The sequence below is a fragment of the Zootoca vivipara genome, chromosome 13 (genome assembly GCF_965207765.1).
Source record: "Zootoca vivipara chromosome 13, rZooViv2.hap1.1, whole genome shotgun sequence".
Taxonomy (NCBI): domain Eukaryota; kingdom Metazoa; phylum Chordata; class Lepidosauria; order Squamata; family Lacertidae; genus Zootoca; species Zootoca vivipara.
In genome coordinates this window covers 11,312,423-11,338,225 of record NC_142596.1, presented here as the reverse complement: position 1 = coordinate 11,338,225, position 25,803 = coordinate 11,312,423, and the positions used below count along the sequence as shown (strand labels likewise).

The following is a 25,803-nucleotide window of genomic DNA, read 5'->3' as shown; positions in this document are numbered from 1 at the left end:
GTTGCATTGGGCTATCAGACAAGAGGGAAGACGGCAGGACTGGTCAGATATGTTTAAGGCATCAATGCAGGGGCAGTCAACATGTTGCCCTCCAGATGTTGGAGACATCTGTTGGTCTTCTCCCAGGCTCTTGACTAATTGGAAGAAATATGGCCTTTTAAACTGGGGCAGGGAGTGGAGTTATTGCTCTCTGTTACTATGTTACATATTTTTGTGTTTTTATATTATAAACCACCCTGTGATCCTCAGATGAAGGGCGTTATATAAATGGCAATAAAGCTCTGAATAGGCCCTGAGTTGCTGGGAACCACAGGTGCTGCTTGCCTGCCGGCCATGCCGGCATCTGGTTGGCACCATGAAAGCAGGATGTTGGAATAGATGGGCCATTGGCTTGATCTAGCAGGGTGGTTCTATTGCAGGTATTAATATTGTGCAGCCTGGATGCATAAAAGCTGACTCCTTTTGGAAGAAAAATTGTCCAGACCCATAATTACTATTCTAAGCTTTAATAACCAGGACTTCTTAAAAAAAAAACAGGTACAAAAACATAAATGATGCATCCAAAAAGATGTGTAAGGCATATGCCTATTCAAGCATATGTTCTTAAATATACATAACATAATTACGATCAGAGTAAAAATCAAATCTCTCTCCCTTAGCTTGCATTAGCCTGCATCCAGCTCCTTGAGATAGGGTTGCCATATTTCAAAGAGTGAAAATCTGGACAGAAAAGTTATTGAGCTTTGCCCAAAGTTGTTTATGGAAAATTGGCACTGCCAACATGGGCTGCCATACATATGGATTTTCCCGGATAACTACCAATTTCCACCCGGACAATGCTAGAGACAGCAGTATTCCATATACCCGTATGTCTGGGAAATTCCGGACATATGAGACGCTTCATTATCACATCCTTGTCTCTCTGGCGTCCAGAGAAAGGCTAATAGGGAACTGCCTTCAAGCCAGAGATTTGCAATATCCTCACGTAATCTAAAATTAAACACCACGTGAAAGCTAGCAGAGAACGACAACAATTAAGGATCACCCCAGCTAGATCCCAGAGAGCTCTCTTCTAGTTTTGTATACTCCAGTGGAATTTTCCAATGTTAAAATGCTTCAGCAGCACACACACAGGCATTTCTCCATTTCAGTGTGCAATTAACAATTATATTTCACACGTTCTCATGTAGCACAGACAGGGCTAGATTTAGGTTTGATGAGGCCCTAGTAAGCGACTGAAGGTAATGGGGCCCTTTATATGTGCAGCTGTCGTCAACAACAAATTGTCGCTGTTTTTTGTGTTGAATATATGCTATATGGTCATTTATGGACCTAAAGCCATTTGCACATAACAAATAAGACCCTACACAACACAAAACACTGTTGTATGTAGGTTTTATTTATTTATCTTATATTATGGAAATGTACATCCAGTTGTTTTTTCCTTTAAATTTTTTTGGGGCACCCAAGAGAGTGGGGCCCTAAGCTTATAGTTCGTTTGGCTTATACGTAAATCCGGTACTGCCTAAGGGTCATCTAGTCCAACCCCCTGCAATGCTGGAATCCTGCCCACAGCCATCCCTTGGTAGGCTCGAACCTCCAGCCTTCTCGTTAACAGCCAGACGCCCTGACCCATTGTAGCGCAGGTTTTTCATCTCTACTGTACGGTACTGTATATAGATTGAGATGATTCTGTTTATATTCTATCTCTATGCGATCCACTATCGCCCGCCCACGCGGACACTTCCGGTTTAACGCAAGTGGATATAGGTTTTCATTTTAAACCGGAAGTGAAGGCCCTGCACCGCTCTATTTTCTATCTCTGTCATCTTCTATTGTAAATCTAGGCGTGACTCCTCCCCCCTCAGTCGCAGCTGCTTTACGTCACGAGGAGGCGCCCTCTTCCGCTAGCCCTGCCGCCGGGTCCGCTGAGGTGGGCTGAGGAAATTGGGCTCCCCTCGCCATGGCGGACATGGAGGAGCTGTTCGGCAGCGATGCTGACACCGAGCCGGAGCAAAAAGGTAAAGGGGGGGGGGTGACGCCGGGAGGGGCATATCGCATTGTGTCACGCATGCGCGGAAGAAGGCCTTGGCTTTTAACCTCAAACCCGCCCTCCCCCCCCCCCCCGACCGCCTTTTGATTCCTTTGAATTTATCTCCTTGCTCTCTTGTTCGAGCCCGGAGCTCAGCCCCAAGCCTTGTTTTGGTACCAGAGTGCACGAGAAGCGGCCATGCAGAAAAAGAGTTCCTATGAGCATGAGCAAAGTGTCATATTCGCAACGCAGCTGGGATGAGGCGGGATAAGGGGCCTGGACGCTTTCAAGTACAGTGGTACCTTGGGTTACAGACGCTTCAGGTTACAGACACTTCAGGTTACAGACTCCGCTAACCCAGAAATAGTACCTTGGGTTAAGAACTTCGCTTCAGGACGAGAACAGAAATTGTGTGGCGGCGGCAGTGGGAGGCCCCATTAGCTAAAGTGGTACCTCAGGTTAAGAACAGTTCAGGTTAAGAACGGACCTCCAGAACAAATTAAGTTCTTAACCTGAGGTACCACTGTAACTAGTTCTTCAAATTGCATATGTTGTTGTTGTTTAGTCGTTTAGTCGTGTCCGACTCTTCGTGACCCCATGGACCATAGCACGCCAGGCACTCCTGTCTTGCACTGCCTCCCGCAGTTTGGTCAAACTCATGTTCGTAGCTTCGAGAACACTGTCCAACCATCTTGTCCTCTGATGTCCCCTTCTCCTAGTGCCCTCAATCTTTCCCAACATCAGGGTCTTTTCCAAGGATTCTTCTCTTCTCATGAGGTGGCCAAAGTATTGGAGCCTCAGCTTCACGATCTGTCCTTCCAGGGAGCACTCAGGGCTGATTTCCTTAAGAATGGATAGGTTTGATCTTCTTGCAGTCCATGGGACTCTCAAGAGTCTCCTCCAGCACCATAATTCAAAAGCATCAATTCTTCGGCGATCAGCCTTCTTTATGGTCCAGCTCTCACTTCCATACATCACTACTGGGAAAACCATAGCTTTAACTATACGGACCTTTGTCGGCAAGGTGATGTCTCTGCTTTTTAAGATGCTGTCTAGGTTTGTCATTGCTTTTCTCCCAAGAAGCAGGCGTCTTTTAATTTCGTGACTGCTTTCACCATCTGCAGTGATCAAGGAGCCCAAGAAAGTAAAATCTCTCACTGCCTCCATTTCTTCCCCTTCTATTTGCCAGGAGGTGATGGGACCAGTGACCATGACCTTAGTTTTTTTGATGTTGAGCTTCAGACCATATTTTGCGCTCTCCTCTTTCACCCTCATTAAAAGGTTCTTTAATTCCTCCTCACTTTCTGCCATCAAGGTTGTGTCATCTGCATATCTGAGGTTGTTGATATTTCTTCCGGCAATCTTAATTCCGGCTTGGGATTCATCTAGTCCAGCCTTTCGCATGATGAATTCTGCATATAAGTTAAATAAGCAGGGAGACAATATACAACCTTGTCGTACTCCTTTCCCAATTTTGAACCACTCAGTTGTTCCATATCCAGTTCTAACTGTAGCTTCTTGTCCCACATAGAGATTTCTCAGGAGACAGATGAGGTGATCAGGCACTCCCATTTCTTTATGAACTTGCCATAGTTTGCTGTGGTCGACACAGTCAAAGGCTTTTGCATAGTCAATGAAGCAGAAGTAGACGTTTTTCTGGAACTCTCTAGCTTTCTCCATAATCCAGCGCATGTTTGCTATTTGGTCTCTGGTTCCTCTGCCCTTTCGAAATCCAGCTTGCACTTCTGGGAGTTCTCGGTCCACATACTGCCTAAGCCTGCCTTGTAGAATTTTAAGCATAACCTTGCTAGCGTGTGAAATGAGCGCAATTGTGCGGTAGTTGGAGCATTCTTTGGCACTGCCCTTCTTTGGAATTGGGATGTAGACTGATCTTCTCCAATCCTCTGGCCATTGCTGAGTTTTCCAAACTTGCTGGCATATTGGGTGTAGCACCTTAACAGCATCATCTTTTAAAATTTTAAATAGTTCAGCTGGAATATCATCACTTCCACATTGCATATATCTGATGGATTTGCTTCCTTCTGACTAGGTGAACATAAATAAAATGGTATTGGTCAGCTGATTTTTATATATGTTATCTGATTCTTTTCTTCTCGCTAACATTGTCCCTTTATGTTTGTTTGGTTTTAACAGATTCTGATTCTGGGTCAGATTCAGACTCTGACCAGGAGCCTGTTGGCTCCATCAGTAATATTTCTGGTAGTGAGAGCGACAGAGATGATGACCGAGAGGCTTTGAAACCCAGTAACAAAGAATTGTTTGGTGACGACAGCGAGGATGATGCGGCCTCTCACCATAGTGGTAGCGATAACCGGTCTGAACAGTCCTACAATCGCTCGGAAGGCTCGGGGCATTCTGAACGTGAGGATAATGACCAGTCAGATATGGACCAGCACAGTGGCTCAGAAGCTGCTCACGAGGAGGACGAGGATGAAGAGGATCGCAGGTCAGAGGAAGGCAGCCACCACTCTGAGGCAGAAGGTTCTGACAAAGCACACTCTGAGGATGAAAAATGGGAAAGGGAAGACAGAAGTGATCAGTCAGACGATGACGAGAAGCTCCAGAACTCAGATGACGAAGAAAGGCCACAGCACTTGGATGACGATGAGAAGAACTCAGACGACGAGGAGAGACCTCTGGCTTCTGATGAAAAAGAGAGGCTGCAGAACTCGGATGAAGAGAAAATGCACAACTCAGATGATGATGAAGAGAGGCTGCAGGTTTCTGATGAAGAGGAAAGACCCCCAAACTCTGATGAGGAGAATATGCAGAACTCGGATGATGACTATGAAAGGTTGCAGCATTCAGATGAGGAAAAGATGCAGAACTCTGATGAAGAGAGGCCCCAGCATTCTGATGATGAAGAGCGAAGGCTCTCGGAGGATGAAGAAGAGCATGAGCATAAATCGGGTATGAAAAATTGAGGGTGCAAATGTCTAGTCCCAGGGCTGGGGAAACCTTAGGTCTGGAGGGCTCTTGGGCAAGATTCTTTCCCAGCCTTCTACATGCAAAGCATGTGCTTTACCACTGAGCTTTGGCCTAGTAGTCATATCTTGAAGGCTACGATTACTCTTTTTCATCCACCCCAAATCAACGTCTAGCACAATCCATCTTTAGTTTGCAGAGCAGCTGTCCCTTTAGATAATCTCTTGGAATTTGGGTTTAATAGTTGCTCACTTTTTCCACTTACCTTTTAATAAAAAAAATATAACCCCCAAAATTTCAGGACAGATTGTAATTTTGGGGGGTTTGTTTGTTTGTCACTATCAACCTTTGATAGCAGTAAGGCTGAAAAAATTGCTGAATGCCTACCCAGGGAGCTTCAAGGCCAAGTAGGGATTTGAGTATCTTCCATTTATATATGGCCACTGCATTGCTCCATCATCTTTATTTTAGCACCCGTGTGGGTTCATCAACAATACTTTTGGAAGTCCACTGGTACGAATGCCATTCTTCAAAGTGACATTGCCCTGCTGTGTTTTATTCAGGGTGTCTGGATTGTGTAATATATAATAATACATTAATAGAAGTATATTAATAGAAATATATACAGTATAATAATAGAAAGTGATGAGGGGGCTTCAAGATTGATATTTGCTTTTGCAGAATCGGCTAGAGGCAGTGACAGTGATGAAGAAGTCATGCAAACAAAGCGTAAGAAACAAATTGCATCAGATTCTGAAATGGATAGTGATGTGGAAGGACAAAAAGGTAAGCAGCCCCTCTTTCTGTCATCTGGGATTAAAACAAAAAACAAAACTCATCTGTGGTTGGGTTTGCAGTGCCAAGCTCCCCTTCACATCCTCCACTGCAGTAGATCAAAAGTTGTCATCACAACAGTTGATTTAACAACTAATCTACATGTTTGATTATATTCATGGTAGCTCTGACTGCAATATTTTGGGTCATCTCGTCACTTGCTTTAGAGCAGGGATGTAGAACCTGTAGACCTCCAGATACTGTTGGACTCCCATCACCCCCCAGCCAGCAGGCCAGTGGCCAGGGATTAAGGGGGTTGTAGTCCCAACAGCAGCTGGAAGTCCACATTTCCTCTGCCCCTGTTTTATAGGGTTCAAAGGAGGTCAAGTACTTCAGTGGGAAAGTTCCTATAAACCAGGTTTGGCTCCGTGTTGCTCCATGGACTGGATCTGGCACCTGAGACAATTTCATCTGTTCTAGAGCTACCTAATACTTATTCCCCCCCCCCCAAATACTATTATTTATGGATTTTTTTTTCACCCTTCATCGTTAGGTCCCAGGGTGGGTTACAACAAAATAAATGTACATTGTTAGAATGAGTTAAAATAATTTACATTGGCTTTCATTACACTTGCAAGTTATAACACTACAGAAATACAAAATTAAAATTGGGTATAAAAATTTAGAATTACAATATTATAATCAAGTTAAACAATTTGCAATAATCCAACCCCAGGTACATAGTTTTAATAATGTTTGGCTCCCTCTCCTGGAAACCAATTTTAGTATCTGTGCTGCCGAAGCGAGCACCCTCTCCTGGTATCCTTCTGTGGTGCATATAATTTTCCAGGTCTCATTGTAAGAGCAGTTTAGGAGATAAGGTCAATTTTTGCCAAACCAGTTCATTGGGACCACTTCCTGATTCCCCGCATGGTCAGAATGGACCACCCTTAAGTTTCAAAAGAAAATCCCCAGTAGAAAGGCATCTGAAGCACACCACTAAATACCTGGAAGGGTTTATTTTATTGATAAGCCAAATGGGCAAGGTTTTTTTTAAGAAATAAAATAAGGGCAAGGCATACAGAGCAAAGTCTCAAAACCAAAAGACACATACCTGCTACTGAAATGACAAAGATTCTTGTGGCACCTTAAAGACTAAGAAGTAAGAAACTTGCTCCCAGTCTAGGTACACTAAAGTCATTTAAAGCAGTGTTCTTCAACCTTGGGTCCCCAACTCCCACCATCCCCTCTCCATTGACCACACTGGCTGGTAACGATGGGTCTTGCGCAGCAACAGGTGGGGACCCCCAGGGTGGAAGAACTCTCATTTAAAGGACAGGACATCTTTATGACCGGGGCAGGCTTAGCTGAGATAACCTAGTTTCTCTCTCACTCCCTCTCTGACACTCTCTCGGTTTCTGTGACTCTTTGCCCTAACTTTGATCTAACTGTCTTCTCCCAACTGACAAAGTTCCAACTGCCACTGAAGCTGTGCCTTCTCCTTTTGTTAATGAGAACTGGCTTCCTTAGATGCACGGCTCCTCAGGTCCATCTGCCAAGTCTACCTGATAACTTCGTTACACCTTCCCACAAGCCGGTTGTTGGAAGGCGGTTTCTGTGTAGGGCAAAGGAGTCCAGCTGGAGCAGGAGGCTCTGCCTCCCTCTCTCCAGGAATGCTGGAGGGCAAACTTGGTAGTTAGTTTTTTGTTTTGTTTTTAAATGCTTTGTTTGTAAGGAAGGGATAAACAAGGATGTATGGCAAGTCACTTTGGGCCACCTTGTAAGAAAAGTGACTTTAACACACATAATAAAGAAATAACAATTTAATAATAAATGATTTACATGAAATTATAAAACTTTACATGAAATAATATAAAATACTCATAAGAAAATGCCAGTAAAACAAACAGACTATAAAACAAGTTGATATAATGAAATTATCAAAATATTAGATTAAAAAGAGGGGAATGCTTGATTTCCCTGCCCTTTTAAATAAATCCTCACAACAGCCCTGTCTGAGAGGAGAAAAGAATCAGAATCAGAAGAATCTTTATTTGTATCAGCCACTAGCCATAGCAATAAAGTAAATGTACTGAAGGCAGAGGTAAAAACTTAACTATAGAAAATACATTTTGGGGGTTTACATCAATAATCAAATAATAGATCTTATTCTAATTGCCCCCGCTAAAACCTTGCAGTTTTTGCTGTCACCTGATCATCTTGATCTGCTAAAAGAAAGGACACTGTAGGAATGGTTGAGTGACCCAGCATGGACAATAATAGAGGGGTAAAAACCTCACTCCTCAAATCTTTATAAAGAGTGCAGGCCAGAAGCACATGAGCCACTGACTCAATACTGCCATCTCCACAGGGACATAATTCTTTTCCCAGTGGGTTTTTTTGAAATCAACCCTCAAGTACAGCCGAAGGCAGTATATTCAATCTTGCAAAAGTGAAAGCTCGTCTGTATTTTGGAATTGTCAAATTTTGCAAATAGGGTGTGCCAAAGTGTCAAAATGACTGGGTGGAAAATAATCATACCAAGCCTCATAAGCTTTATGGCTGGCTGGGAGTTCGAATATCATTCTTCGCCCGCCACCCTCTCGGGCCACATCCTGAGCCATCCATTTAAAGCACTATTGTGCCAGTTTAACTGCCATGACTTCCCACACAGTATCCCGGAAACTGCAAATTGTCAAAGGTGCTGAGAGTTGTCAGGAGACCCCCATTCCCTTCACAGAGCTGCAATTTCCATTCTCTCTTCACAGGGAACGCCAGATAAAAACCAGCCCCCTACATTCAAACCCAGGTCTTTGTGGCTCATAACAGCTCACACACCAAACTCCTACATGTCGCTGAGGTTTTTCCTTCCCAAAATCCTCTTAGATTGATCCTGAAATATCTTGCTAGACCTACGAGGAATATTTCAACTAAAAGAAAGCTTTTCAAACACTGTGGATCCTTGGACGTTTATTGGGGCAGGTTAGCTGTTTCCTAAGTGACAAAAATCAGTCGTGACTTTTTTGACAGCTATGTAAGTGAGACCTGGACAGGAGTCATGAGAGACGGAAAGATTTTAAAAATAATATTTTAATTAATTTTTTACAATAACAAAGCATCACATTAAAAAAAAACACATACATCAAAGCCTTAAAATAATTATATATAAAATCCACATTTACTCCATAACCTGGGACTACTAGAGTCCCCTGACTTCCCTCCACCCCCCATATGGTTCCCTTGTTTTATGTTATTCATACATGACCATCAGTTTTTTACCTCATTTTACATTCCAATTTTGGCCTTTATAATATTACTAAAATAACCTTTATTGTACATTAGTTAACATCAATTTACATATAACTTATAACATTTAACTTGGTTTACTCTTCAGATCGTATAAATCTTTTGCCTTTTATCTATAATATTACTAATATTTCTAAAATCCTGCAAATGTATTAACTTGTACACACTGCTTTTGTATATATGCAATAAAGATTTCCCAGTCTTGTTTAAATTTGTTGACCTCTTGATTTCTAATTCTCCCAGTCACTTTAGCCATTTCCGCATATTCCATTAACTTACTTTGCCAGTCTTCTTTCGTGGGGACTTCTTCATCTTTCCATTGTTGTGCTAATAATATCTGAGCAGCCGTTGTTGCGTACATAAACAAATTCTTATATTTTGTTGGTAAATCCAGTCCTGTAATAGGAAGGCTTCTGGTTTTTTAACAAAGGTTATTTTAAACATTTTTTTAAAAAAAAATAGTTGTAAATCATTTCCCAAAACCATTTAATAACTTTACATTGCCACTACATATGATAAAAAGTGCCCTCCATTTCTTTACATTTCCAACACTTATTATCTCTTGTTTTATACATTTTTTGCTAGTTTGACCGGAGCAGGTACCATCTATATAGCATTTTCATATAATTCTCCTTAAGTAAAGTACAGGCCATAAACTTCAAATCATTCTTCCATAATCTTTCCCAATCTGTCATTTGCATATTGTGTCCCACACCTGTTGCCCATTTTATCATAACACATTTTACCTCCTCATCCTTAGTTTCCCATTCCAACAACAAGTTATTCATTTTTTAAATAAGTTTATTATCACTCTCTCCTATTTCTCTCTGGAAACTTGACATTTCATTAGTAAATCCTTTCCTTTTATCATTTTTAAAAACTTCATTTAATTGAAAATATTGTAACCAATCTGTTACTTTACCTCTTATTTCTTGAAATTTTCTCAGTTTTAATTGGTTATCTGATTAGAATCAGAGCGGGGGGAAAGATTGACACGAAGGCAGGAAGGAGCCAACAGGTTTCCCCTCTGTGTCTCCAGCTGCAACTTCTCCTGAGTTGCCTCCTCCCGAGCTTCTTCCCTCATTCATTCTGCCCACCCCCACTAATAACTGTCTTTCCCCACCCACGTCATTTTGTGACATCACAGGCAGTCTGTAGCCAATGGCAACAGCTGGGGAAGCATCAGCACAACCTCCCCAGGCCTGACAATTGTGGGGGCACCTCAGTGGTGATTGATTCATTTATTTCTTATCTGTTTCTTGCTCAGAATGCCCTGCATGTGAAATGATACCAACATAGGTGTGTGATATCCCTTTACCTGTCTTTGAAGAAAAAGATAGAATGGCTGCTACAGGTAGATTTATTTAGAAAGGCGTTTATGTAGAAATGTAAGCTGACTTGCTTAAGCCCTGCAGTTTTCTTCATTGCTTCCATGGGTACACCTCACTGGCTTCATGCAGCCCTGGAAGGAGAAAAAACAAGGATGATGAGTGGCATGGCTACTACCCAGACACCTCCACCAGCTTCTGCCTAGTGACTTCATCTGCTAACTTGACTCCACAGCCTGCCAGACTCCACAGGTTTCATCTGTTCATGAAATAGTCACCTTTCACACATCACATTTACTCACACCCCCACACACCCCATTTCGCTTACACCCACAAACATCAGCCTTGTAGCATCCATTGGCTTCCAGATGCAAACTCCACCGGCTTCCACTCATCAACACCTGCTTGCTTCCCTTAGGTCTCTCGCTAGACACCGAGCTTCCAACCATGGATCTCAGCAGCCTTCAAGCCATAATCCCACTCAGCAAGCGAACATGCCTTATTATTGCTCCATAGCATTCCGCTGCTGGATGATCATCTCCTTCCATCTGCCAGTTCGCCTCCTCCAAGTGGGAGGAAACCAGGCAGTGCTGAGTGTCACAGCCATTGCCAGCTGTGCCCTGCTGGGGAATATTAAAGGGATTTCTACTCTTAAAGTAGAAAGCCCTTTAAATCCACTCAAGTGCTTTTGTGGAATCACAGGTAGTCCATGGAACAGGACTTTAGACCTCACAATAGTGGGTGTGTCTCAGCAGGAATTTGTGTGCTTGTTTTTTTTGCCATAATAAAAACTCTTCATCTGTTCTGAGCAAAGGAACATCCACGCCTGGGGTGGAAGAGCAGGGAAGTAGAAGGTCAGGCTATCGTGAGATGTGATTGGGTGTCTGAATTGACAAGCCTCTCGATAGAGCTTCAAATTAGGCACCCCATACATTTGGGCTTTCTAATATAGAACCCACCCTTTTATATGTAATGCTGTCGTAGGTAACTTTTATGCCCCTTGTAGAGTGTAATTTTTATAAATAAGGTGTCTTTTAAAAGCAAAGCCAGTCCTTCCCCACCTCCAGTTTCCAACCTTCTAAGTATGAATTCTGTTTCTTATTTTCTGGGCAAGGTAATAAGGATGCAATGGATCTGTTTGGAGGAGCAGATGACATATCTTCGGGGAGCGATGGGGAAGACAAGCCCCCAACTCCAGGGCAACCTATTGTAAGTACCTTTGTTGGTCTGTGAGGTCAGAGGGTGGCACATGTCACCCGGTCCTGCTTTTGCATCAGTGTTTGATTTAACCTGACAACTTGATCACTAATATTTTAATGCTTACACATATGTTAAGATTTGTATTATCAAATTGTATTAGGAAAAGGTGGGTTAACGATTTGTGTTCCTTTTAGAAGGGATTGCAGATAAGTGTATTCCATTTCGGACTTTTGAAAGTTGAAGGTCTCTTTTCCCCTCTCTCCTGATGCCAGGATTGGGGAACTTTGGTTCCTCTGGAAGTTGCTGAACTACAACTCCCATCAGCCCCAGCAAGCATTGGCCAATGGCTGGATATGATAGGAGTTGTGGTTCAGCAACATCTGGAGGGCCAGAGGTTCCCCACGCTTGCCTTATGCTGATGTCCTGAGCAGGCATAATGTTGATAAAATGTATGTTCTCTGTATGGTCAATCACACATATGCATAAATGGAAGAGATGGAATTATATTTAAAAGCAATAATTTCCTGCGCGATTTTCTCTCCCCTCCCCACTGAATAGGACGAGAATGGATTGAACGAGGATCAACAGGAGGAAGAACCTATTCCTGAAACACGGATAGAAGTCGAAATTCCTAAAGTCAACACAGACTTAGGAAATGACTTATATTTTGTGAAGCTTCCCAACTTCCTCAGTGTGGAGCCCAGGTAAAAGTCACAGGCTCAGTCTGGGAAACAAGTGTTCCAGGGTCTTAAAAAACAAAAGCAAAAAACCAATCTGTAGTGCTATCCACAGATACACAGGGGTAAAAAGCCATAAGTCCCCTCCCCCCACCTTTAGTCATTTTTTTAAAAACAAAAAACTAATGCTAACAAGTTAATTCTGTGTTCGGTTTTATTATAAACCACCTTTATTATAAGGAAGAAAGGGAGAATATAAACATTTTAAATAAACAGAATTGTACTAGGGAAACTCAGGTGTGACTTTGAAACCCTCTGTCTTGGTAGAAGATAATAACTGAGGGTTGTATTTAATGTAGTGTAAAGTGAAAGTCACTTAGCAGTGCACTTGTTCCACTGGTGAAATGTTTTGCTCCAGAAGAACATAGCTGCACAATAGAATGCATAAGCAAGCTGCTTGTGGCGTTGCACAATGTGCAAATCTTAAGGACATAGGAAGCTGCCTTATACTGAGTCACACCTTGGTTCACCTAGATCAGCACTGTCTACACCAGTGGTGTCCAAACTTTTTTCACTTTTTTCAAGTGAAGAGCCATGATGGCCGACCAAAGTTGTTGACCTTTTTTTAGGATTCAAGTCGAGCTTTTTTTAGGGTTGAAGTTATCGAGGTTTTTTTAAGGATTTTACCCCAGGAAATAAACCAACTGGTGGGCTGAATTTGGCCCCCGAAACAGACTTTGGACATGGCTGGTCTACACTAACTGGCAGGGTGTCCCACGGGAATTGCTACCAGCCCTACATGGAGATGCCGGGGATTGAACTTGGGACCTTCTGCATTCAAGGCAGATGTTTTACCACTGAGCTACAGCCCTTCTCCAATCATCATTCACCTTCTCTGTTCTCTCTTCCACCCCCTACCATGTGTACAAAGGAACTGCGGCCACAAACCCATAATTGGGTTTTTGTGTGAGAATTCCGGTCCTGGTGTCAAATTGTTTTGCAAGGAAGGGAAGACATCCATGGTAACCCATATTCCGGTTTATTACAGGCCTTTTGATCCACAGTACTATGAGGATGAATTTGAAGATGAGGAGATGCTGGATGAAGAAGGTAGAACAAGGTTAAAACTGAAGGTACCATATACCTTAAATTCTACCTCCACACAACATGCAAACACTCCTTGCTATGTCCTGGAACACAATCCTGTCAAGCCTCATGCTTTGGATCAGGGCTGAGGAACCAGCCGTTCTTGGACTCTCATCTCCCTTGATCCTCAGCCTGCATGACCAATGGTCAGGGATGGTGAGCGCTGTGGTTCAGCTGAATTGGGAGAGCCAGAGGTTCCCAATCCCTTCTTTAAACATTCAGAGCTTCTGTAGCATAGTTCTGAGAGATGGTGCAATGCACTAAGAAGTCCCCAGCTCAAATCCACTGTTGCGGTGAAGTCCCATTAGATCCTGAAGTTGGAAGGGGAACCTTTTAGGTAATCTATTCCAACCCCTGCTCAATGCAGGAAACCCACTACTTGAACATTTCCAACAGGCAGCTGCCCAGACTCAGAGAGGCCGTGCCCACGCACTGGGCAATTGGTTTCCTGGTCCAACTGCTGTTTCCATCAAGAGGTTTCTCATAACATTCGGCTGAAAGGTACCCTCCTGCAACTGAGGCCCATTAGATTAAATGGGCTTACGTTACAGGAGGTTCAGATGAAGCTGAGCATTGCAAGAAACTTCTTCCCAGGAAGAGCAGCAAGCCTTCTCTACCCACCCCAGCCAATTGTGGCCCCCATCTGCAATAGGGGGACAAGAATACTGACCCACCTTACAACATCATTGTTAGGAAAACATCCATCACTCTGGGAAGTGATTTGTAAACGAAATAAATAAATGATGACCACGATAACTTACGTGAAGTTCTTGAGAGTGTTCTAATTGCTATTTAAACACAAAATATGACACTGATTCATTCTATAGATAGGTCTGACCTCTAGAGCACTACCATAGTATATGCACGATAACATTCTCTGTGCCAAATAGAGCACCTGGGGTTTCTTCCTTGGTTTTTATTTATTTATATCTCCATCAATGTTCAATGGTACCTTGGTTCCCGAACAGCTTAGTTGTCGAACAAATTGGCTCCCAAACACTTCAAACCCAGCAGTAAGTGTTCCAGTTTTTAAAGACATTTTTCAGAAGCCGAACGTCCGACGTGGCTTCCGCAGCTTCCGATTGAGTGCAGGAAGCTGCTGCAGCCAATCAGAAGCCATGCCTTGGCTTTCGAATGGACTCCCAGCATGGATTAAACTTGGGAACCAAGGTACCACTGTACATGGATTATTATTTTTCAAGCATAACAGGGAGGGAGATCGGTTCCTGCCTGAAGGAGCTTCCTTTCTAAAATAGGGCACATGGGAAGCATCAGTGGGAGTGGAGAGGAATGGAGAGGAGAGAAAGTCAATTTCAGGTTTGCATACATATTAAATGTGAGGACTAACATGTTGCGCCAAAGTTTTAGCAGAAAAGGTCTGAGCTTGCAGTGGTAATCTCTCCTCCCCGCCCCCCAGCTGAATCCCTCATGGTACACTGAGCCGTCTTGCTGCTCATTGATTCACAACACTAATACCTGTATGTTCAACCAGTTAGTATTTTAAACATGAATTCAGCAATTCAGAATACCAGCATATGACATACCCACCAGCATTATTCCCCCTTTCCCCACACTGTATTTCTTGCAAGCGTTGTGACATTTCATTCAAGAAACGCCTTCTGCACGCGGCAACTTTGTGTCCCCACAGGTGGAGAACACAATACGTTGGCGAACTCGCCGAGATGAAGAAGGGAGCGAGGTTCGAGAAAGCAATGCGCGGATAGTCAAGTGGTCTGATGGGAGGTCAGTTTGTGCCTGATCCTGCTTGACCCATTCTTCTGAACTGTAGAAAGAAACATGTGTAGCATAGAGTTCTGTCTTGGATCTCGTTCACCCAGTTATTCTTTTTATTGTTCTATTTTCTGAGTGGGGTGAAGGGGTTGAGTCTTCCTGCCCTGGAGAGTAAAGGAATCAGGCGGCCAGCTTTAAGCAGTTCAGCGCCTTACCTGGGACAGAGCTCTGCCCTATCCCTTCATTCAGCCTCATTGCATATTACCTTGCTGGAAGCCTTTCATTTTATTTAGTATTTAAATATTTATATACTGCTATTTTATTTAAATATTTATGTACTGCTATAGCTACTTTTGTTGCTATAATGCAGGCTGATCCCACTATAGGTTAGAAAAAGCTACCAAGGTAGCTCAAAACCACTACTGCCTCCCACCCACTTTAGAACAGGGAAAGTTCCAGTGGTAGACACTTCAGTGAATGTGCTGCTTGGTGACCGATGACACTGCCTGTGTAAAAACCCACAGGGAGAGGAAAGTTCAAAGTGCCATTAGTGAAGCTTAAGAAGCCCCATATCCCTCTCCTTTGCTATTTCCAATTTTGTCAGGGCATCTGTGTTTCAGCAGGAGGACCTGGAGGCAGTAGGCAATAATACATAGAAAAACATATCCACACAGCACATTAAAGAAAGCTGACAATGACAATAAACAAGATAAAAGGCAGGCTAAGAACAGAACCAAGGAGAGTGTAATTGTAGATTGGGAGAATTTGCAAGTTTCACACAGAAACTGCCAAATTCTGTAACACCTGTAAAAAAATAATAATCCATGATGTAAGGAGTCATCAGAATTTTGTGGGATAACTCTTGTCTTCACCGTTCTGTAAACAGATAATAACATCCTATATCTAGTTTACTTGTGTCAACTGGGCACCTTCCATTAAACAGAAAAATAACTCAAAGGCTGCTGCTGCAATAAGGCTTACTGCTTAAGTAAAACGGGACCAAGGAAAGGAGACTGGAGAAAGAGGGCAAAGCTGAGACAGAATGGTAGAGAGCACGATATGGGCATCATGGGCCTGTAAATACATCAGCGGAAGTATTCAGTTGGCTTAATGTACTTGTATCAGCAAAGCAAATAAGGCTCTTGGCTTGTGTGCTAATTGAAGCAATCCTCCTTCCTTTTGAAGCATGTCGCTGCATTTGGGGAATGAAGTGTTCGATGTGTACAAAGCACCATTGCAGGGGGATCACAACCATCTCTTCATCAGGCAAGGAACAGGTCTTCAGGGGCAAGCTGTGTTCAAAACAAAACTAACCTTCAGGTAAGCACGTGGATCCCATTGAGTTGAAAATATTTACAAGTAATAGCATCACAGTGAATGTGATACAAGGTGGTTTGCCTAATTATTTCCAGGGGGGGGGGGTAACCCATGTTAAAGCAAGAACATAGAAGCTTGCCTCATCTACAGGCATTAATTAACTGACCAGCATCAGGATGTTTAGATTATTGTCATCAGTGCTGCTGTGGTCACTGCCAATTTTACATACCCTTTAAACTTTAACATAATACTCAGAATCTACTTCTCTACCCTCTTAATTTCACTTCTTACAATTCCCATCCACCCTCAACCATCTCTCTCTCTCTCTCTCTCACTCTCTCTCTCTCTCTCTCTCACACACACACACACACTCACTCACTGTCTACCTTCCAATTCAGGAATATGTGTAATGCATGTGATGATGTGGACTCTATTCTACAGAAGCTTATGTTATACTAAATATGTTAGTCTTTAATGTGCCACAAAACTGTTGAATTGTTTTATTATGGTCACTGTTGTCTATGGTCTATAGCAGGTAGCAGCATTCAGAATTCGCCAGGCACATTTTGCACCTGGCTAACAGCCACTTGCGACCAAGAGAAGATGCCTGGGCACCAGAATGGCACCTGACATCACCATCTGACTGGCTAGCGGACAGTAGTGTGTGTTGGCTTTTTGTTGCCATGCTATGGCGCAAGTCAGATTTACGCTGGAGCTGAGAATATACACAATTCATTTTCATTAAAAATATATGCATCCAAACATTCTGTTAGTGTGCCTGTAACCTAGCTTTAAGGGGCCATATGCCGAATAGCTTTTATATCTCAGTTTCTAACAGTGTCAGGTAGGGAACCTCAGGCCCAGGAGCCAAATCAGCTGAAGGCCTGGCTTCAAGAGAGCCCTGCACAGCCAAAGGCCTGGCAGTGAGCTGCAACCAGTTGTGCTAAGAGGTCCCCTTTAGGAAGTACCTGATGCAACCACTTTCTCAAAGAGAGAAAATTGCTGAAATTTAAAATGGAGATTTTGTTCTTTCCAGGGATATGAAGTGCTTTCTCTGCAGAGGGGAAAATGTTCTACTTTTAGGAGCATTTCCCCCTCTGCAGAGATTTCAAAGAGGCTCCCTTTAACTGACCATCAGCTGGTCATTGCTTACAGGGAGCCTCTTTGAAGGCAACCTCCTAGTGCCAGTGGCTTCTTCAAAGGAGGTTGCTGCAACCGATGATCAACTCACAAGATGGTCTGGGCTACAGGTCGGCATAGCGTGTTGTGTGAATCAGCTCAGTCACATGCAATTGTTTTCTCAAACCTGCAGTTCCCTCAAAGAAGTGCTTTTAACCCAGTAACAATTTTACCGCAGGCCTCACTCAACAGACAGTGCCACACACAGAAAGATGACTCTCTCGCTCGCAGACAGATGTTCCAAGACACAAAAAATTCGTATTTTGCCCATGGCTGGCCGTGATCCAGAGTCCCAACGAACAGAAATGATTAAGGTATAGATTTGGGGTGGGGTAGCTGGAATCAAAATTTGCTTTCTAAGCCATTATGTCCCTTATATGCAAATCTTAAAATATTGTTTGTATGCATGACTCAGCAGCATCTTTAGACTTGCTGCCCTCAATGCAGCTAGCCTCTTGCTCGGCAGGAGTCTGAATTGCCATAGAAAACAACCTTGCCTACCTTGGCATCTCTGGGTGGCCAGGGGGCTTCTTTGAGCCTGCAAACAGTTGAAAAGGGGGAGAAGAATGGAACAAGAGGGAATGAGCAGAAGAGATAAGAGAAACTTCATATTTGCCATTGCCTACAAAACTCAGTATCGGAATCTGGCAGTCAGTATTTATAAACCATTTTATGGTATCACCAGCACTGCTAGGTAAGAATGGGCAGTACCTCGCTGCTATGTTGCCAGTGGACTAAAACACCCACACCCAATTTGGTGAAATGGTGGAACTGAGTTGGGAGCCAAGTTAATTTAAAAAGGTAAAGTACCCCTGACAGTTAAGTCCAGTTGTGAACGACTCTGGCCGAGGGAGCTGACGTTTGTCTGCAGACATTTTTCCTGGATCTTGTGGCCAGCATGACTAAGCCACTTCTGGTGAAACCAGAGCAGCGCACAGAAACACTGTTTACCTTCCTGCTGGAGCGGTACCTATTTATCTACTCACACTTCGACGTGCTTTCGAACTGCTAGGTGAGCAGGAGCTGGAACCAAGCAATGGGAGCTCACCCCGTCACGGGAATTCGAACTGCCGACCTTCTGATCGGCAAGCCCTAGGCTCTGGTTTAGACCACAGTGCCACCTGCGTCCCATTCAAGTTAATTTAGTCTGAAGCAAAACAAAAAACCTTACTTGGATCCTTCTTCCTCCCTCTCTAACCTATTGATCAAGCTGTGTAATCCAGGCCAGAGCAAGTCATGAAACAGAGCACATGAAACCTGTGCCACATTGCTCTGCTGCACCATGTAGCAGAAAAAGAACCTTGAATAAAGGTAGAACGAGACTTAACTGCTGCGAGAATACCAAAGCCTCATCTGCATTGGCATTCCACCGGCTTCTGAAGATGCACCTGTTTACACAGGCATCCACGCGATCTTGACCTGTTTTAATCAATGTTTTGTTTAATAGAATTGTTTTATTGTATGTTTTAATTATGGATGTTTCCGTTCTAATACATATTAGTGTAACTGGTGTACTTTGAAAACCACTTCGAATTCTGCTTGGGCAATAAGAGGGGTGTAAATTAGTGATGGGTGATGTGCAGGGCAATGCACAGTCTGAGCCCTGTTTTGAGAAATCCTTGGCACACCCTTGTGTTGTTGCCATTTCCCCCTGCAGAAAGAGGAGGAGAGGCTGCGAGCTTCCATTCGCAGGGAGTCCCAGCAGAGGAGAATGCGAGAGAAGCAGCACCAGCGGGGACTGAGTGCCAGCTACTTGGAGCCTGACCGCTATGATGAAGAGGATGAAGGAGAAGAAGCCATCAGCCTGGCAGCAATTAAAAACAGATATAAAGGTGGAATAAGAGGTATGGTTGGCTTGGCACAGAGTCCTGGATTTATCTGGTTTTAAGTCCAGGGTGCTGCTTGGGGCTTATCACACAAAGGGAAAGTGGGGCATTAATACCTAAGAGGAGGGTGGCGGGAAATCCTTTTGGAAATAATATGTGCTTATTTTGTTTGTTTAGTTTTGCAATGGCCAGTGATGACAAGCAAATAAACAAGGCTGATAGTGCTTCACGGCACGTTTCTCATGGAGGGAAAGGATTGTCACTTCTAAGCGGCCAGTTTTTAAGTTACAGTCAGTTTTTGTAGATTAGCTCTTGGAGAGAAATGCATATATATATTTTTCCCTTTCAGAGGAGCGTGCTAGGATTTATTCATCAGACAGCGATGAGGGCTCAGATGAAGATAAAACGCAGAGATTGCTGAAAGCAAAGAAACTCAACAGTGACGAGGTGAGAGAAATGGTGAAGGGGTCTATTTTGAGTGGCTCAGGTGTTTACTATAATAATTGGTTTGACATGTAGACCCCTCTGTACATTGGGGTGGAGAACCAAGGGCCCTCCAGAGGTTGTTGGACTCCAGCTCCCAGAATCCCCGGCCAGCGAGGCCAAAGGTCAGCGATGGTGATGTCCTACAACATCTGTCTCTGCTGTGCATGTTAGTTTGAAGTGCCAAAGACTAGTCAAGCTCTCTTACCTTGGACTACTTCTATGACCCGATGTTTCTTGAGACTTGTTATACTCTTCTTCTTCTTCTTCTTCTTCTTCTTCTTCTTCTTCTTCTTCTTCTTCTTCTTCTTCTTCTTCTTCTTCTTCTTCTTCTTCTTCTTCTTCTTCTTCTTCTTCTTCTTCTTCTTCTTCTTCTTCTTCTTCTTCTTCTTCTTCTTCCTGTTTCACCCAGAATACTCTGGCTTTAATATCATTTTAAAACCAGTGTAGTGCAGTGGTTTAGAGTGTTAGACTAGAACTTGGGAGTCAGGGCTCAAATTCTTGAGGGTGATGTAATGAGATAAAAAGTTGTATTACAAAGCCTGCTAGCATCCTTCAGGCTTGCACAGATTCTAGTCTGAAAACATTGTTGTCTCTTAAGATCATAGCTGGAAAGCATCTGTTTAATGCTGTAATTTTAGATGCCTGCATGTTTTTACTTAAGTGGCTCAGTATCCAGCATGCCCAAAGAGGCTTTGGTCTTGTGTTTCAAAAGTGGTTGGTGACATGGCATTGAAGAAGGGAGCCTCTAATCTAAGAAAAGCCTTCTCGAAGCTTTCTCCAATCAAAGGGCTTCTACATACAGAATTCTGTCTGGTGCCACAAATTTCTCATTTCTATGTAGGTGAAGGACAACGAAACCATGACTTCTGTTTACTCTCCCCCCCTTTCCATTTTAGTTTGCTAACATTCAACTTCACCACATGGTGGCGCTTAAGCATTGAAAAAATAGTTAAGAGAGTTGCAGACCTGCATAGACCACAAATTATGGGCTGCACAGACTTGTACTATGGTATGCATCTCGTTGCAACCATTTTTCTATCCTTGCTCTCCAAAAATGATCCAGAGGACTACTCTCTTTGCGCTAGTGATGTTGGAGTTCAGCAGAACTTCTCAGAAAGAGGTGGAGAAGTGAATTAGGGTAGAAATCCAAAAGAAGAATTCTGTACTGCATCGAGATCAGTTGATGTGCATTGTGGGCGGGTGGGGGGAACCTGGGCTGAATTCCATCTGTAGAGGTTCATCGTTATTTAGGAGGTCAGGCTTATTAAAGTCAGCATTTAATTTGTGCCTAGACCAGAGGTGGGAACTTTTGTGAGCCTGCAGGCCGCAATTCTCTTCTGGACCACCTTCTGAGGGCCACATGTTGGTGGTGGGTGGAGCCAGAGGCAAAAGTGGGAGGGGCAATGCATGGAAAGTTTATCTTGAATGGTAGGCTAGTTTCTACACGCACTCTCACACCCTGCACCTGAGATTCCTCATCCCTGCCCAAGACCAAGCAGCCCCACAGGCAAGGAAGCATTTTCGGCATCCCCTCAGTTTGTCCCCCTTTTAAACACCTTTTTTTTATTGTGGTCATATCATTTCATGACTTGGATACTCAGTTTGCATGCATGAATTCAACTCTTATTTGTCCATGCCTTATAAACTGTTTGCATGATTTGTTTCAGCTTCTGAGTAGATGGTTGAATCAACCGCCCTTGACCCAGGAACCACTCCTGCTCCCCCCCCAAAAAAATTTTTAGCACCCCAGGCACTTTCCTGAATCCAGACCCATGTTGAATGGGTGTCCTAGATTCCATTATGTTAAGCTTTATAGCGAAAAATGAATCAAGTAATTGGGTTCATTAATAAAAAAAAGCAAGTAATTTTCCAGTTGGTAGAAAGCTGTTGAAATTCTACTTCACTGCGAGAGAGAGACACATTATGGATTACTTCATTAAAATAACCACCAGCCTCTTTTGAAGCATGTGTTGCAGTCAGAGGCTGACTTTGAAATTCTCAAGGACTTCATTTTGAGCTTTTATTTGCACAAAACCTGGATATAGTCAGGGAGTAGGGGATGGCAATTAGCATTTACCCAAAGTCCCAAATCACCCAGTAGCACTTCTGGCTTCTTATAGCTAAAGGAAAAATATTTAACTTGAATGCATTTGGGTCGGTTTTGGGTTTTTTTGCGGGTAGGTGGTTCCATTTGCTGAAGTATTTTGTACTAGGATACAAGATCTTCTCTGAAAGAAAAAAGAAATCTTTAAGCTCATCACTGTTAATGCATTCAGTCTTAAAATGGGAAGTGGTTTCATTGTAATTTAGAACAGGATACTTACCTAAAAATTAAGAGCAAATTATAATTATCACATTGTTTGATTTCCCCCCAGATTTTGCCCACAGTCTATATGTTTTGGCAAAACAAACAAGAGGCATTACCTTTTGCTAACAACAAGCAGTCAGCTGAGAACTAGGCTGAAATCGTAACTCTTGTTCTGATCAGGAAGGCCTGCTGAATAATAGGCCCATCAGGCAGGACCAGAGTCTCTGGGTGGTGTAAAGCTGCCACTGAAAAGGGCATCGCTGTGTTGAGTTCACACCTTCTGTGATGTGTAGTGACACTCATGTCTTGACATCAAGAAACCATGTGAATTCCCACAACAATGAAGGGTGCCTAGTATGGGGGACTTGCAGTAGATTTTATGCAGGAAGCATTCGGCTACTTGCTTCCTCTCCCTTCTTTGAAAGCCCCAATGAAGCTGCAATCCTAAACACATTGGGTTGCATCCAGTGCCGCTGTTCTATTCGCACGACAGACTTTGCAGTTGATCTGCAGCCCCCTGGGCGCCCTCAAAGTCTGCTCCAGAGGGTTGGGAAACCCTCCAAAGCCATTTGGGGGGGGGGACACACACAGATGCCAGCAATAAATGGCCTGTATCCATCTGCCTTGAGAGGCAATGGAAGAGTGTGTCATGTGGGGGGGGGGGGTAGTCAAACCGTTGGAAGGTTACAGTGACTGTAGAGATGGGAGAGGCATGTTTTACTGCAGATGGCAATATCCTGTTTCATTGGGACAGGCGCACCATAGCATTTCTTCTCTCTGGGCTCCTCCCAGCAGTCATTCTTCCTCTAGTCACTGCTATGGATTCATGACCTGACTGTCTCCAGGCGCCTGCAAGGAATTCCCACATGGCAGGGCTGATTTTTCCAGCCTTTGTGTCATGTTTGCAGCCATTTTTGTAACGCAGAGCTGGTCTGCCAACGGGCCTGTTGCCTGAAGCCAGCTTCCTGTAGAGCACATCCTTGGGGATCTTGCAATCTTCCATTCTGTGCGCATGACCAAGCCAGCGTAGATGTCTCTGAGACAAGTGTGTGAACATGCTGAGAATGTGGGCTTGTTTGAGACTCTGTTGCTGTGTTATGCCCAAAGCCTTCCTGGCACAGCACATAGGGAAGGCCTTGAGATGTCACTCCTGGTGGGTTTAGATCAGGGGAATATAACTTTTGAGTAAATGTGCTTTGGGTACTGTTGATGTGGCTGTTGTTTTTTTCCAGCTGTCCTCTATCCTGTTTGCATCTTTAAATAGCTGAGAGTAAACAGTTGCAAGATTCATTCTTCCTTAGCCCAACCTCTGTTTCCATAGGCTCTTTTCCCTCTAAATGTTGCCTCATTATTAACCAAAGAGGGAGCATCATTTTCTTTGGGAGCATTAAATGCCTGTTTCTTAGTGTGTGGATGATCCAAATTGCAGTTTTAGTCACTTACACCTAGAGAAACGCTCATTTTGGCTTAAAATCAATCTGCTTTCCTGTAGGAGGGCGAGCCATCTGGTAAACGAAAAGCAGAAGATGATGAAAAGGCAAGCAAGAAGCACAAGAAGTACGTGATCAGTGATGAGGAAGATGAGGACGAGGATGCATAATGCAAGTCTGAAAGTCTACAAGATTCATGTATATATATATAATGACTGCACTGTTCTTTTTGCAGCCAGGATGTAAGTAAACCTAATAAGGATTTTTATTTTATTTTTACAAAAGAAACTTGCATTCAGATCTGTAGTCTTAAAATGAATAAAGATTTTTGTTGGACCTTTTTAAATTTCTTTTCTTTTAAAAGGTGATTGCTTTGTTCCGCTGGAATATGTTACGGCAGATTTGTTTTAGATCTGTACCCATTTCATCATCAAACACTGTGCTCGGCAAATGCTAGGTTGTTGCTGGATCGTTGACTTTTATGAAGCCGGAACGAAATGTTACGGGTCACATCTTGCCACCAAAAGCAGCAGCGATCCCACATCTCCTCTTCCCCGTTCAGTAGGGTATAGTAGGGTATAGTGTGTGGCACGATGCCATCGTGCTGTAAGATTCCCTGCCGCTTCCTTAATCTGCTAGCTGCAGCTCGTAGAGGCAGGAAAACTTGCAACTTGCTACTGCTGTATCATATGTTTTGCATATCTACAGTGGAGAAGAAGTGGAGGTGGAGATGCGAGGCTGCTGATTTTGGTGGCAAGCATACCATGCACCACCCTTGGTGCAGATAAGCTGATTATACGGATGCATGTGCAAGCATGTGCACACATGCACACAAATGTATATAGAAGCACATACATATACACACACACACACAAATCTGAATTAAATAAGTCACAAGCACCCATGCCTACAGGGTATATATGGGAGGCTTACAGATTCTGCTTCCTTATGCCAGGCCCTTGTTCCTGGTGAAGAAGTGATTTAAGGTTTAGCACTTTAAAAAAATAGCTACCTTAATCAAATGGCTGGATCCTGTATTATTCTGCCATCTGGTAGCCCAACATTGTAGATGCTGGAAGAACAAATTACAAATTAAGCATAAAGGTTAGTATCAATTTGTTAAGAAAAGTGTGGACAATATTTAAGTTGGGGGCAATCTATCTACACACACACACACACACACACACAAAGAGTGGGTATTATGTAGTCGTCAGTTGTGTCTGACTAGACCTGAGGAGACTAGGGTTCTTCTTCCTGTTTAGCCATGAAGACTTTTTGTTGCTGATCACCACTGGTCTTGATATATAAACAGACCAAAAGAAGATATAAAATTCATTTAAAGGTAGAACACATGTTGGGTTTAAATGTGAGTTCTGGTCTGGAAGGATGAAAGGCTGCTGCTTCAAGCTACAAAGTCTTAAAAGCTTGCTTTAAGTCTTACAAGCAAAAGAACCTCACTCCACATTTGCACCATACACTCATGGCTTCCTCCAAATAATTCTGGGAGCTATAGTTTGTTAAAAGTACTGAGAGTTCTTGGGAGACCCCTATTCCCCCCCAGAGAGCTAGAATTTCCAGAGTTTCTGGTGAAGCAGGATTTATTGTTAAACCACTGGGAATTGTAGCTCTATAAGGGGACCCCGGGTCTTGTAACAACTCTCAGCACACTTAAACTACAGCTCCCAGAATTCTTTGCAGGGAAAGCCATGACTGCGTAAAGTGGTATCGTCATGTTGTAAATAATTGGTGAGGACGTGGCCTCAGCCTACCACAGAGATTCCCATTTGAGTCCCATCCCTCTCTGTCCATACAAAAAATTCCAGCTCCTTCAACTTCATCAGCTCTAGGACAAGTCCATGACTTTTCTTGAGATTTTCACCATCCCATGTAAGCCTCCCCATATCTTTGTTTCCACCTGTTGCCTGTTTTTCCTTTATTTCCACCCACCCACCCACTGCATCAAAGATGGGTGGTTCCACATATCTTACTTCCTTTAGTTTTGGGGGGAAATACATTGTTAATTTACCCTAAACTTGTGATCAGTTGACACATGAGAAGCTCTCCTTATGACATTCCTCTGTGAATTGTAACACCGTCTAATAAAATTCATGCGTTTT

At 43.2% G+C, this 25,803-nt stretch overlaps 1 protein-coding gene across 1 annotated transcript; it reads left to right on the top strand.

The window, feature by feature from the left end:
• Positions 1-1,866: 1,866 nt before the first annotated feature.
• On the top strand, positions 1,867-24,032 carry LEO1 (LEO1 component of Paf1/RNA polymerase II complex). The gene is made up of 12 exons (XM_035131772.3): positions 1,867-2,021; positions 4,187-4,963; positions 5,660-5,764; positions 11,501-11,595; positions 12,145-12,290; positions 13,312-13,396; positions 15,058-15,152; positions 16,326-16,460; positions 17,815-17,950; positions 19,294-19,480; positions 19,812-19,909; positions 23,749-24,032. Exons 1-12 carry the CDS (start codon positions 1,964-1,966, stop codon positions 23,854-23,856), a joined length of 2,025 nt encoding a protein of 674 aa, XP_034987663.2. The 5' UTR covers positions 1,867-1,963; the 3' UTR covers positions 23,857-24,032.
• Positions 24,033-25,803: the final 1,771 nt, after the last annotated feature.

What these genes read in the sequence shown, in the direction of transcription:
- LEO1 (XM_035131772.3), top strand. Translation starts at nt 1,964, where the DNA reads ATGGCGGACATGGAGGAGCTGTTCGGCAGCGATGCTGACACCGAGCCG. An exon ending in TGATGTGGAAGGACAAAAAG is followed by an intron (nt 5,765 to 11,500) that starts GTAAGCAGCCCC and finishes TTTCTGGGCAAG; the next exon opens with GTAATAAGGATGCAATGGAT. An exon ending in TTCCTCAGTGTGGAGCCCAG is followed by an intron (nt 12,291 to 13,311) that starts GTAAAAGTCACA and finishes GGTTTATTACAG; the next exon opens with GCCTTTTGATCCACAGTACT.